Source organism: Cheilinus undulatus, linkage group 13 (assembly GCF_018320785.1).
Source record: "Cheilinus undulatus linkage group 13, ASM1832078v1, whole genome shotgun sequence".
Lineage (NCBI taxonomy): Eukaryota > Metazoa > Chordata > Actinopteri > Labriformes > Labridae > Cheilinus > Cheilinus undulatus.
The window spans coordinates 2,297,451-2,312,000 of NC_054877.1; the positions used below are offsets into that span (position 1 = coordinate 2,297,451).

Below are 14,550 nucleotides of genomic sequence, written 5' to 3' on the forward strand. Positions count from 1 at the left end.
GTGAATACGAACCAAACCAAAGGAAAGTGCAGGAATGTTGCCATTTCTGTTCCAAAACGGACCGAGTCCCTGACTATCAGGTGTGAACACGTCCTGAGAAACCTTTTGTTAGAACTTTTTAGGGTCAAGCCATACATGCAGCCGCCTATTAGGGGTGACCTGGAATAGTCGGCAATTCGACCATTCGATTCGGAGGAGTCTTAAATAAAACTCTATGATTAGAATGATTGACTAAAATGAAATTAGAATAAAATGCTGCCCTACTGAAGGTGAGAAGGTGTTTATATTCATGCTGTAAGTCATGCAATCAGGCCCCATGAATATTCTTTTTATGTGTTCTGAACGCACAGTAACAGTGAATCTACAGAGAAAATATCTCTCCTTCTGCTTCTCTGCTATGATGATAAGTTCTAAAGAAGAAAACAGGAAACCACAAGGAAATCAGGTATATTTATGGAAGGTCTCTGCTTCTCTTATTTCACAAGGTTTGTGATGATGTTAGTTTCTTCCTTTCACAGTTGATGCATAATCATGTATGACTTATTGTTTCCTCATTTCCTTGGAAGAGCAGTGTTATATCATGAGTGATGTGATCACTTACCATAAACACCCAAAGTCAGTTTGGATGCAGAGAAACATCAGACATCAGTGAAGAGACTTCATCCAGGTAAGATCTGCTCACTGAAACATCTCTGAACTGTCATCTTATCACAAATACAGTTGAAAGGATTTAGATGTTAGACACAGTTTGATGACTTATTAATATAAATCCAAGCGTGTCTCTGTGATAGCCTGCAGGATTGTTTGAGTATCTCTCAGTATCAGCATCCTCCTCCATGATTCAAATGCTGTCAGATCTGAATCTGAAATATTACACTGTTCTGACTTTATAAAACACACTGATGATGACGGTAAACACTACAGAGTAGGGCTGTAACGCTCCACAGAGGTCACAGAGGTCACGGTTCAGTACAGGTTTGGTTTATGGTAACCAAGACTAGGTTAAAGCTAGTGTACGGCTGACCACAACTATCTGGGATGTCTGAATTGTGTGTTTAGGTAAAGTGATGAAGAGCCAACATTTATGGAAATGATCTCTTAGAAGAATTTTCTCTTGTAGTGATTTAATCAGAGGTGTAATGTTATATATAATTTAATTATTATAAATAAATAATAATCTAATTCCTTGTATGACCTGACTATAAAGATTTTAGATGGTACAGATTTTCCTTTCTTAAAAAAATCTTCTACTGACATCTAAATATGAGCTTTACTTTTACTAGTGTTAATTTTGTGGACTGAAACAACGACTAAAAACACTCTGATAATTTGTGAATGACCCTGACATCAGTGTTTGGAGCGTCCTATTCACAGGATAAGTGAAGTCTGTAATGTTCTCAGATTTACAGACATTTCTGAAGGAAAACATGAGAGTGCTGCATGGCTGCAGTGATGAACATGCTCAGTGGATTTTTATTTCTTAACTCAGACTAAAATGCAGTGATGTGAACATCACACTCTGCAGGTGACGTTTGCTTCATGTGTCCTTCTGTTAACCAGAGTTTATAACAGACAACAAAAGGGCTTTTCTCTTTCTCTCTGTATGTTTATGAACATGTTTCACATCTGTAGCGTGCTGTCCTTGACTCATACACTGGTGAAATATCTCCTCTAACTTCCATCACCCATGGAGGTCGTCTAAGTCAGCTGTGCTGATCTACAGCTGATCAGACTGAGAGAGAGAGAGAGCTGAAGAGAATAGCCAATGTGTGTCAAAACTTTGTTAGCAATTTCCTACACAGCCTCCATGATTATTTTCAACCATAAAAGGAGCAGAAAAAGCTGCATGGACTGTAAAAAACAATAATTTCCCCCCTAAATTACAGAGATGTCCATTCACACAAGATACGTTTCACCAGTGGACCTCTGTGTTCTGAAATATGGTCGGTCGCCCTGGAAATTTTACTCCACAAATTACAGACATGGTTGATTTCATACTGGAGTAAGATCACAGACGTCCTGCATGATTATTACAAATGACCAGAGGTTCATGGGTAATACTAGTCCCATATGAATAGGACATAAGACCTGCTGAAAAAGATCTTTGATGACTAAAGTAATGACTTAAAGACCCTGTAAAGTAAAAATAAATCTGTATTTAGGTTTGTTGTATGAGAGATCACTGTTTTATGAACCCCCAGGTCAAATTACAGTCACATAAAGCATCTCCAAGTTTATAAAATTAAGCTTCAAATCATGAAAAATGAGGCAGTAAAATCTGTTCCAGAATGGTGTGGGCGTGTCTGTTGAATGAGCTGAAACCACGCCCACTCAAGACACGGGTAGTCAGCAGTATTAACCCCCTCACTCATGGTGTCATACTTGGAAAAATATTTTCCCCTAAAAACATGAACCAATAAACAAAACATGCATAACTATAAATTTGCAATGAGACATGAACATTATAGAACGGTACAAGAGTACTAGACTGAATTCCTTTGCACAAAACGAACCAGAAGTCCCTGCTCCAGGTGACTGCTTCCTTCCACAATACTGTAGTGTTAGAGGGGCGGGGTCATTCTCTACTGTGGGCTCATGACATCGTGAGCCCACATATTGGCCCCACCCACATGAAACCAAGCCAGGAAAGAGATGAAATGGCCTAAATCCAGAATTCAGTCTCATGTAGATCTCAGAGTTGTTGTTTACAGCAACCATATTCCAACATTTCTAGAGTGTTAAGACAAAGACTTTGGATTTCACTTTACAGGGTCTTTAAAGTATGTAAGACCATTAATTTAGGAAGCTGATGAAATGAAAATCAATTACCTGAGCACTACTCTATCTCTCTCTGCTTTATACGTGGGTACAGAGAGTTTTTAACATGTTTTATATGCCCTGTTAATACTTTTTTTATTTCCTCTAAGTCATACATCTGACTGAAGCTCAGTCTTATCAATTACAGGCTGACACGCTGATGTTTCATTACTTAAGATGAGAATATTACCATTATATTTATCCATTTAGACATTAAGGCAGCATGCCATGTAACCTGCACACGCCTGAGAGACACGTCGGGAGCCCGAAATTTGGTATGGTTAGCAGATTGTTATTTATATGTAATGCTTGAAAGTGTTGTCTCCTGTAGCCGGAGAGTCTGAAGCTCAGTCACAGTGCAGAGCATTTATCCTCGCCTCACTCTGTGCTCGCAGCACAGCTCACTTACTCTGAAAAAAGTAAAACATTGGTTGAACTTTAAAAAAATGAAGTAATTAATCACACAAAACATTTTGAACTGAATCAATCTTTTTTTTTTTTTTTTTAATTAGGTAAAAGTAAATTTTTTAAGTTCATAGAACCTATGTTTAAAGGTTTAGCAAACCTAATTATTTTAGATTGTCCTAAACACTGGATGTCTGTGCTGGAGTTTAAAGGTAGAGCCACAAAGAATGTGGCAGCTGCTGCATAAGGTGATGTTTGAATCCACTTAGGATCTACGGGATGTTGTTATGAATGCACATGCACACTGCAGGCTTAGTGCAATTAAAGTATTGTGAAGAGCTGTGGTAAGGAATGGCTCATAGGCAAGATGATTGAGTTTGACAAGCTCATGGGCAATAAGCATGTACAGTTGTGTTTTTTTTTAACACAAATACACCCATGTACAGGCAGGGTAGTCTGCACCATTAACCCCCTCACTCAAGGTGGGACACTTGAAAAGAACACCCTCCCCCAAAAACATGAACCAACAAACAAATCATGCACCATGACAACCCCACAATGAAACATGAACATTATAGAACATCAGAAGAGTGAATTTTCTTTGTACCAAACAATCCCAGCAGTCCCTGCTCCAGGCGACTGCTTCCTGGATCGCCACAATACATTGATCCAATGACAGAATTGAATTTGGTGTCCAGCTGCCAGTTTAAATAGAAAATATAGGTGCAACTATTAAGATAATTTAGAAGACTTAGATTTAATGAACAAATCAATTATTTTAAGCTGTTGTAAAACAGAGAATTACATCAATCCAACAACAGCATTGCTGTACTTATTTCAGTGTGCACGATCCGCTCAGACAGGATGTCAACTTTATGAAAGTGTAACGTTGGAGGGCCATCTTAGGCCAGCCTTCCACCATAGGACTTTGGTAAAACTCTTCAAAGACTCTAAAAAGACTGACACCTGAGACTCTCACATCTAAAGACTATCTGTCAGCAAGTGGCTGAGTTTTTAGTCTCAGACTAAGATTCAGCAAAGACTGTGACTAGAATATGATTCCTTCTGAGATTATTGCCCATCATGCATCTGGGTGAAATTCACAACAACAATTTTTGGGCAGAGAACAAGATGTAGAAGGAGATTGAGATCACATATAAGTAAATATCCTTATACCATGGTCTTTGTGGATACTCGATTCTGATTGGGGTCCATTAACTTCTGATATATGGACACCAAATTTCTCAACTAGTTTCGGTCAAAAAATCATTACACTGTTCCAAATTAATGCGCAGCAGCTGTTAGCCATTACTCCGTTAGGAGTAACTATAGCAACCTGAGACAGTCATATTTTCTGAGCAGGGAGCACAGCGCTGCCATCCTAACAAGCCTGCAGACCGACATCAACCGTCACTTAACTGACATAAAATGACAGACTCCAGTAACCAGTAACGTAAGACGGTCTTATCTTCTATATCCAATGTACGTTGTTTCCTTGTTTCCAGGCTCACCTTAACTCTGAAAGGTGAGTGCTGCAAAAAACTCACTTCTCTCCTGTTCTAACTGCTATAAACTATTGTCAGAAGATTCAAATAACACAAACCAAAGAAAAGAAGCTATTATTTCTTTGAAAAATCAAAGGAAACACTTCTGATAAACTGGCATGATAATACTATAGTAACGGACAAACAGTGGAGCAGAGATCTGACTGCAGCTCTGAGCAGAAACTGATTTACACTCACATTCATATTTTGAAGAATGAAGGGATTTGATGTGCTTACGTACAACACTGGCTCCCATTGGTTGTGGATGGCGGTGGCGTCACTGGAAACACAATTTGTACAAGACCACAAGTTTGATATTGTCGTAATGCCAAGACTGAGAAAAGACCACCTTAAAACTGCTCGAATCCAGTCTCATGACCACCTTACACCTAACAACTGAGACAACGGAAGTGAACAGAGACTTTAGCAAGACTTCCATGAATTTACTCCGACTTTGGAACTTTGTCTGCGACTTTGAAATCAGAGGTAAAAGTCTTGAGGTGTAAGGCCGCCTGCAGACTATGGCGGTAATGATCTATGGCACAGCAGCCTGTGTCAGTACAGGACTCCTTTACATTGTCTGCATGTCTTCTGTGTCATATTTCCTCCAGATACAGAAATATGAAGCACATAGAGCTATCTCTAAACAACAGGACAGATTCTACTAAGGATTTTAATATAGCAACAATAAACGCTGGTGAGAAGAGCTCTGAAAATGAGGTTTCTGGCAATGATAGAAAAAGCCGTCTATGGACACAGGCCCTAAACCACTAACCTGACCTGCCAGATACACTGTTTCATGAATCCATAGCATGACTATACTTCACATTTAACTGGGAAAGCTCCCGTAGAAAGAGTTTGGAAAGGGCAGGACTTTTCCAAGAATTCTCGAAAAGATGATTGGAGGAACGTTAATGATTTTGGACCTTAATTTTATAACTTTAGAGATGTTTGTCATGACTGAAATTTGGCCTGGTGGTTCAAAACACAGTGGCCTGTCCTACAACAAACCTAAATAAAGATTTCTTATCACTTTACAGGAACTTTAACTTGAAAAATGGTTGTAGTTATGCAATGTTTTTTGTCTAAATCTTGATCTCTGTGATTTCAGGTTTCACTCTGAAGAATGGCACACATCTCTGTTAACACCAGCCTCCTGAATGAAAGCATTGACTACTATGATGACCTTCTGGATGAGAATTATGACAGCCTCTCCTTCATCATGCATGTAGTGACATACATCATCATTTGTATCGGTCTCCCTTTGATACTCATGGCCATCTATGCTCTCTACTCTCTGGTATGTTATTATGTCTTTATTTATTTATTTATAAAATTATACAAAAATGCCTTTAATGACCTGAAACATTTCAGTGTAACAAATATGCACAACCAAAAAAAAAAAAAAAAAAAAAACTGAAATCAGGAAGGGGTCAAATACATTTTGAAGGCGCTGTCTATGCAGGTAGGATTGATTCTTGCTTGTTTATTTCATTATTATGTCCAGAGAAGGCTCATGGGCTAGACATTCCTACTGTTTACATGGTGATTTAAGATAATGATGGACACTTTACAAAGTCAAATATGCTCTAAGGTTTGGGACAGCTGATTGGGCCGTGGTCGGCCATCATGTCCCCTACACTACACCAGAAACAGCGTACGATGGAGCTGAAAGTTGGCCTGACTTCAAAGTGAGTGGTGTTACTCAAACATGGTGTATGAATCAGGAGAAAACTGCACAGTGTACAACTGGTTAAAAAGGATGCTAATCCATGTGTAGCATGATGCTAACAGAATACAGTAGAAAATCTCATAGAGAAACCTATCCACTGGTCCATCAGCTCCCTGATCCCCCGTTTTTTACACACTACTGGGTCTATCTATCTGATTAGCTTTTTTACTGACTACCATAAAAGGTGATGCTCGTCCCATAAACTTCAGCTGACTTTTAAAGTCATACTACTTCTGAACTAATCTTTATTTCTGTTGTAGTTCATGTAGATCCCATCAGTGATGCTCAGTAGGTACAGGGAGGAGAAGCTGACAGCTTGTGTAAATAAACTCCAGACATAGAGAATGAGATTTGACTGAAAATGTAGACAAGGCTGTTACTGCAGTAGCTGTGCAGAGGTTGATGTCCGTTCTGGATGGAGGACTTCAGAACATGTTTATAACTTCTTCTCTTCTGTTTCTGTTTCTATATTTTCCTCAGGTAAAGAATGGTCATGTGGCTCCAATCTACATCATCAACCTTCTCATATCTGACCTCATTCAGTTCTGCTGTATAATCGCTTTGGAGACAGAACCTGAGGAAGAGAAGATAATATTAATTCTGAGCTGTATTTACGATTGTGGCCTATTCAGCAGTGTTTGTTTCATGGTGTGTATTTCACTGGAAAGGTAACTATCTATTTAAATAGTATTAAATATAATATTTCTGTAGTATTGTGCATCTTTTTAGAGATAATATTTCCATCCTGTTTTGCAGATATTTGCTCATCGCCCACCCACTGTGGTACCGCTTCAGACGAACCATCAGGATCTCTGTGGTGGTCTGTGTTGTAGTCTGGATCATATCTCTTGTGTTGATTTTTACTGTGTTCTTCTGGGTTACTGGCTTTGTTGCACGAATTATCCTCTCCATCTTCCTCATCATTCCCTTCCCACTGTTCATATTCTTCCTGGTTGGGACCCTCAGAGCTCTCTCTACTTCTGTCTCAGTCCCCTCTGATGAAAAACGGAGAATCGTAGCAATCTTAGTCCTGGTGCTGCTGATTTATACTCTGCTGTTCCTGCCTTACATTATTGACCTCACTGCAGAAACATACATCTTTAATATCACTCTAAGTTTCCTGTCCAACATGTTTCTAAAGCTGAGTCCACTTGCAGACTTACTTCTGTATGTTTTCATCAAAAAAGAGACCTTTGCGAAGCTTTGGACCTCTGTGTGCTGTTGCAGAAAGGAGAACAATGACACCAACAACACCAACACAATCAATCTAGACCACATGTAGACCAGTGGTTATCAGTTAGGGGGGCGGAGCCTAGAAGTAGCTCACTGTTTTCAGAAGGTCACAAATATGGGGGCCAGAAGTTATGGATGTCTGAGTGAGCCCATGTATATATTTGATTTACTCCATTTTCCCATAATAAGGAGTAAATTTAGGTATTTTCCCAAAGATCTCAACTATTTATCTCCTTTCTCAGGATGACAAACCTGAGTTTCCAAACATAACAAGGTCATTCCTCAAGAAAGATCCAAAACTTCCCTTTTCATGTGAAAGTGGAGTAAAGTGACTTGAATGCATGCTTGTCCTTGCTACCATTCTTTCAAACATGTTTGTTTTGTGCTGTCTTGCTGTTCAGTCGTGTTTTGTTCCACCTAAATTGCAACATTTTTTTATTCAATACATCTGAGTGGTTGAACATTTGTCTACATTTGGACCAGGATTCTCATGAAGAAGGAAGGGGAGTGTCCTGAGGAAGAAGAAAAGGAGAAACACGCTACAAATGTTCTCCCTAAACATTATCTGTTAAGCTGTTTATTTAATACATATAAATGATATTAAAACAGCTGTACTTATCTACATTGTTTTATCAGTAGAAGCTTTCCTGTGCAGTTTTAGTATGATATCTTCAGGATGTGATTCAGAGAAATTTGTTTTGTGTTTTTGAGAAATTGAACAAAATTCACATCATCCCTTATTTTACTCCAATAAAACTATTTCAAAATAATTGAATTCTGTTTCTTTTCAATAAATATGAAGATGCAAAAATAAAATCTCACCAATGTAACATCCCGTGAGGCTCATGTTGAACTTAGGCTAAGAATTACAGAGATAAAAACAAGAAAAGTCAGACTTTTCACTTGATAACTCTCTAAATGTCCTAATGTGTTCTGGAAACTTTCCATTACGTACTCTATGTTAAGGTTAAAGGTCAAACCCAGACAGCAAGCAGATATTGAAACTCTGTTGAACCAACATTGAAATATGATGTTGATTCTACATCATGTTGCACCATTTTTTAATATTGAAACAACATTGAAATTCTGAACATAGAACAACAGAATTTCAATGGTATTTCAATTATCAGGAATATTGAAACAACGTGGACATTTCTACTCAACTATAAATCAAGGTGTTTTCAATTCAATTTCAACTGTAATAAGCTGAATATCCAGGCGTAAACACCCTGCTTTATCTACAGCCAGGATGTGAAAAAGTGATGAAAACCTTTTAGAGTAGGCAAGAAATGACCACACCTGATGACTTTAAAGTACATATAAACACATTTTTATTAGAATATAACAGCATTTGATAACACATTTACATTTACATTTACTAACACATCTACATTTACATTTACTAACACATTTACATTTACATTTAATAACACATTTACATTTACTAACACATTTACATTTACATTAAATAACACATTTACATTTACTAACACATTTACATTTACATTTACTAACACATTTACATTTACATTTACTAACACATTTACATTTACTAACACATTTACATTTACATTTACTAACACATTTACATTTACTAACACATTTACATTTACATTTACTAACACATTTACATTTAATAACACATTTACATTAACATTTACTAACACATTTACATTTACATTTAATAACACATTTACATTTACATTTACTAACACATTTACATTTACATTTAATAACACATTTACATTTAAATTTACTAACACATTTACATTTACATTTATTAACACATTTAAATTTACTAACACATTTACATTTACATTTACTAACACATTTACATTTACATTTACTAACACATTTACATTTACTAACACATTTACATTTACATTTACTAACACATTTACATTTACTAACACATTTACATTTACATTTACTAACACATTTACATTAAATAACACATTTACATTACATTTACTAACACATTTACATTTACATTTAATAACACATTTACATTTACTTTTACTAACACATTTACATTTACATTTACTAACACATTTACATTTACATTTACATTTACTAACATATTTACATTTACATTTAATAACACATTTACATTTACATTTACTAACACATTTACATTTACATTTAATAACACATTTACATTTACTAACACATTTACATTTACATTTAATAACACATTTACATTTACTAACACATTTACATTTACATTTAATAACACATTTACATTTAATAACACTTTTACATTTACATTTACTAACACATTTACATTTACATTTAATAACACATTTACATTTACATTTACTTACACATTTACATTTACATTTAATAACACATTTACATTTACATTTAATAACACATTTACATTTACATTTACTAACACATTTACATTTACTAACACATTTACATTTACATTTATTAACACATTTAAATTTACTAACACATTTACATTTACTTTTACTAATACATTTACATTTACTAACACATTTACATTTACATTTACAAACACATTTACATTTACTAACACATTTACATTTACATTTAATAACACATTTACATTTACATTTATTAACACATTTACATGTACTAACACATTTACATTTACATTTAATAACACATTTACATTTACTAACACATTTACAGTTACATTTAATAACACATTTACATTTACTAACACATTTACATTTAATAACACATTTACATTTACTAACACATTTACATTTACATTTAATAACACATTTACATTTACATTTACTAACACATTTACATTTACTGACACATTTACATTTACATTTACTAACACATTTAAATTTACATTTAATAACACATTTACATTTACTAACACATTTACATTTAATAACACATTTACATTTACTAACACATTTACATTTACATTTACTAACACATTTACATTTACATTTACTAACACATTTACATTTACATTTACTAACACATTTACATTTACTAACACATTTACATTTACATTTATTAACACATTTAAATTTACTAACACATTTACATTTACATTTAATAACACATTTACATTTACATTTAATAACACATTTACATTTACTAACACATTTACATTTACCTTTAATAACACATTTACATTTACTAACACATTTACATTTACATTTAATAACACATTTACATTTACTAACACATTTACATTTACATTTACTAACACATTTACATTTACATTTATTAACACATTTAAATTTACTAACACATTTACATTTACATTTACTAACACATTTACATTTACATTTACTAACACATTTACATTTACTAACACATTTACATTTACATTTACTAACACATTTACATTTAATAACACATTTACATTAACATTTACTAACACATTTACATTTACATTTAATAACACATTTACATTTACATTTAATAACACATTTACATTTACATTTACTAACACATTTACATTTAACAACACATTTACATTTACATTTATTAACACCTCTAAATTTACTAACACATTTACATTTACATTTACTAACACATTTACATTTACTAACACATTTACATTTACATTTACTAACACATTTACATTTACTAACACATTTACATTTACATTTAATAACACATTTACATTTACTAACACATTTACATTTAATAACACATTTACATTTACATTTACTAACACATTTACATTTACATTTAATAACACATTTACATTTACTAACACATTTACATTTACATTTAATAACACATTTACATTTACTAACACATTTACATTTATTTACTAACACATTTACATTTACATTTACTAACACATTTACATTTACTAACACATTTACATTTACATTTATTAACACATTTACATTTACTAACACATTTACTAACACATTTACATTTACATTTACTAACACATTTACATTTACTAACACATTTACATTTACTAACACATTTACATTTACATTTACTAACACATTTACATTTACTAACACATTTACATTTACTAACAGATTTACATTTACATTTAATAACACATTTACATTTACATTTACTAACACATTTACATTTACTAACACATTTACATTTACATTTAATACCACATTTACATTTACATTTACTAACACATTTACATTTACATTTAATAACACATTTGCATTTAATAACACATTTACATTTACTAACAGATTTACATTTACATTTACTAACACATTTACATTCACATTTAATAACACATTTACATTTACATTTACTAACACATTTACATTTACTAACACATTTACATTTACATTTATTAACACATTTAAATTTACTAACACATTTACATTTACATTTAATAACACATTTACGTTTACTAACACATTTACATTTACATTTAATAACACATTTACATTTACATTTACTAACACATTTACATTTACTAACACATTTACATTTACATTTACTAACACATTTACATTTACATTTAATAACATTTACATTTACTAACACATTTACATTTACATTTAATAACACATTTACATTTACTAACACATTTACACTTACATTTACTAACACATTTACATTTACATTTACTAACACATTTACATTTACTAACACATTTACATTTACATTTAATAACACATTTACATTTACATTTAATAACACATTTACGTTTACTAACATATTTACATTTACATATAATAACACATTTACATTTACTAACACATTTACATTTACATTTAATAACACATTTACATTTACTAACACATTTACATTAACATTTACTAACACATTTACATTTACATTTAATAACACATTTACATTTACATTTACTAACACATTTACATTTAATAACACATTTACATTGTCTAACACATTTACATTTACATTTAATAAGACATTTACATTTACTAACACATTTACATTTACATTTACTAACACATTTACATTCACTAACACATTTACATTTACTAACACATCTACATTTACTGACACATTTACATTTACATTTACTAACACATTTACATTTAATAACACATTTACATTTACTAACACATTTACATTTACATTTAATAACACATTTACATTTACTAACACATTTACAGTTACACTTAATAACACATTTACATTTACATTTAATAACACATTTACATTTACATTTAATAACACATTTACCGGTGCAGGCGTCCAGCTCCCCCTGCCCTGTCCGGTGCGTAGTGGAGCCACTTCTGAACTGTCTGGGAAAACATGAATTGGGTCACCATTGCGGGCCCTCCCTGCAGTACAAGAGCATCTAAATAGAAAATACAAACAAAGTGGAAAGTTATACTTAGTTTATACTTTCGTGAATCATTTTTTTTTAAAAAAGGAGGGTGCAGGAGCAGGAAACCTAGAGTGAAAATGTGACTTGTTGCAGGGGAAAAAAAGGGACATTTTGTGCATTTTTCTCTTCTTGCTGATAAAATTGTATAAAATAAGAGGTCAGTACAAGTGCTTTGGTGGTAAAAAAAGAAAAATATATATATATACATATACAACAAACCAATTACATCACACTATTTACAACTGATTTTACATCTGCATGCAATCTACAGTCCGTGTGTATTGTGCCAGTCATTGTAACAGTCCTTTTAGGCCACAAAAAACAGTGGGATGTACATGGTGCGTTTACGTCATGTAATCTAATCCAAACCCCCACATTTGATACGTTGTAGGAAAGGTCAGTCTATTGGCCAAACGACTAGTCAGTCAAAAAGAAGCTGGTTCACATTGGCTGAAAGTTTGAAGGGTTGGTGTTTTCTGAACTGCGGTCGCTGGTTGGACATTAGAGCCTGTGGTTTGGATGTACAAATTCCGATCGGCTCAAATGAGGTGTCAATCAAACCGTCAGACCCCAGCTGCCATTTTGATGAGAGATGTAAACAATCAGGGGGAGGAATATGCAGATATAATGAAAAAGGAGGAGGAAATTTACAGAGTGGACGTCTTTTTGTAAATGCAACTAAACTTAGTCATGATTTATGGCCCTTTCTTATGAGTTTTGGGCAAGATGCTGAGTGTCATTGGATTTATGGATATCTTAGGAAGATTTTGAGACTATTTTTGTGGGAATATTCTGATGCAGTGGAACAGGACAGGGCTTCAAAGGTGATTAATTCCGTTTATTTTACTGTGTCTTTTTTGCTGCAGGTCAGACGGACTGTGTTTGCTGTTATGGTTGTATCTGAGATTGGTTTATATGGCTGAAAACATGAGATTCTTAGCTTTCAAACAGAGGATCACACTTGTGATATGCTACCGCTGCCACTGCTTCTCTGTAAAGATGGTGTTATGCAAATTATGTCGTCAACGGCCCGAATACGGGCCGGTGGATGTTAACTGTAGAAACACTTGTCATTACGTTTGCTGTGCCAGCGGTTTTTGCTACTGCACTCAAAAAGGCAGAACGTAGAGTGGTTAGCTGGAGCGTCTAGACAAGACCATAATGCTGGGCAAAAGGAGATTTTTACTTTCCAAAAACAGATGAGCAGTGAGTAGCAGAGATTTTTCTTTTTTTCAAGGCAGCGCCGCCTGCTTTTTATAACTGTTTTTGTCTGTTCAGCATTATTTTATGTGTGAACGCGAAAGTTATTTGCAATAGGCTACTAGAGCAGGGTTAGCTAACCGGCACGGATCCTCTACAAACTACACAGAGTTTTTTGGTTGGTTTCAGATTTTATTTTGAAACAGAATGTCCAAAGAATAAAGGATTCACAGATGTGTTACCAATCTTGGCCTTTGCATATCATCAAGCAAGAATACCAGATTTTTGAACAATAGAGAACAGATTGTGTGCTTACCTGGGTGCTTCCC

General features: G+C 33.8%; 1 protein-coding gene across 1 annotated transcript; it reads left to right on the forward strand.

Moving 5' to 3' along the window:
• The first annotated feature begins 610 nt into the window (after positions 1–610).
• Positions 611–8,501, forward strand: LOC121520110 (G-protein coupled receptor 4-like). Its single transcript, XM_041803389.1, has 4 exons — positions 611–667; positions 5,878–6,066; positions 6,979–7,166; positions 7,255–8,501. The coding sequence occupies exons 2-4, from the start codon at positions 5,893–5,895 to the stop codon at positions 7,778–7,780; spliced, it is 888 nt and encodes a 295-aa protein (XP_041659323.1). The 5' UTR covers positions 611–667; positions 5,878–5,892; the 3' UTR covers positions 7,781–8,501.
• The last annotated feature ends 6,049 nt before the right edge of the window (positions 8,502–14,550 follow it).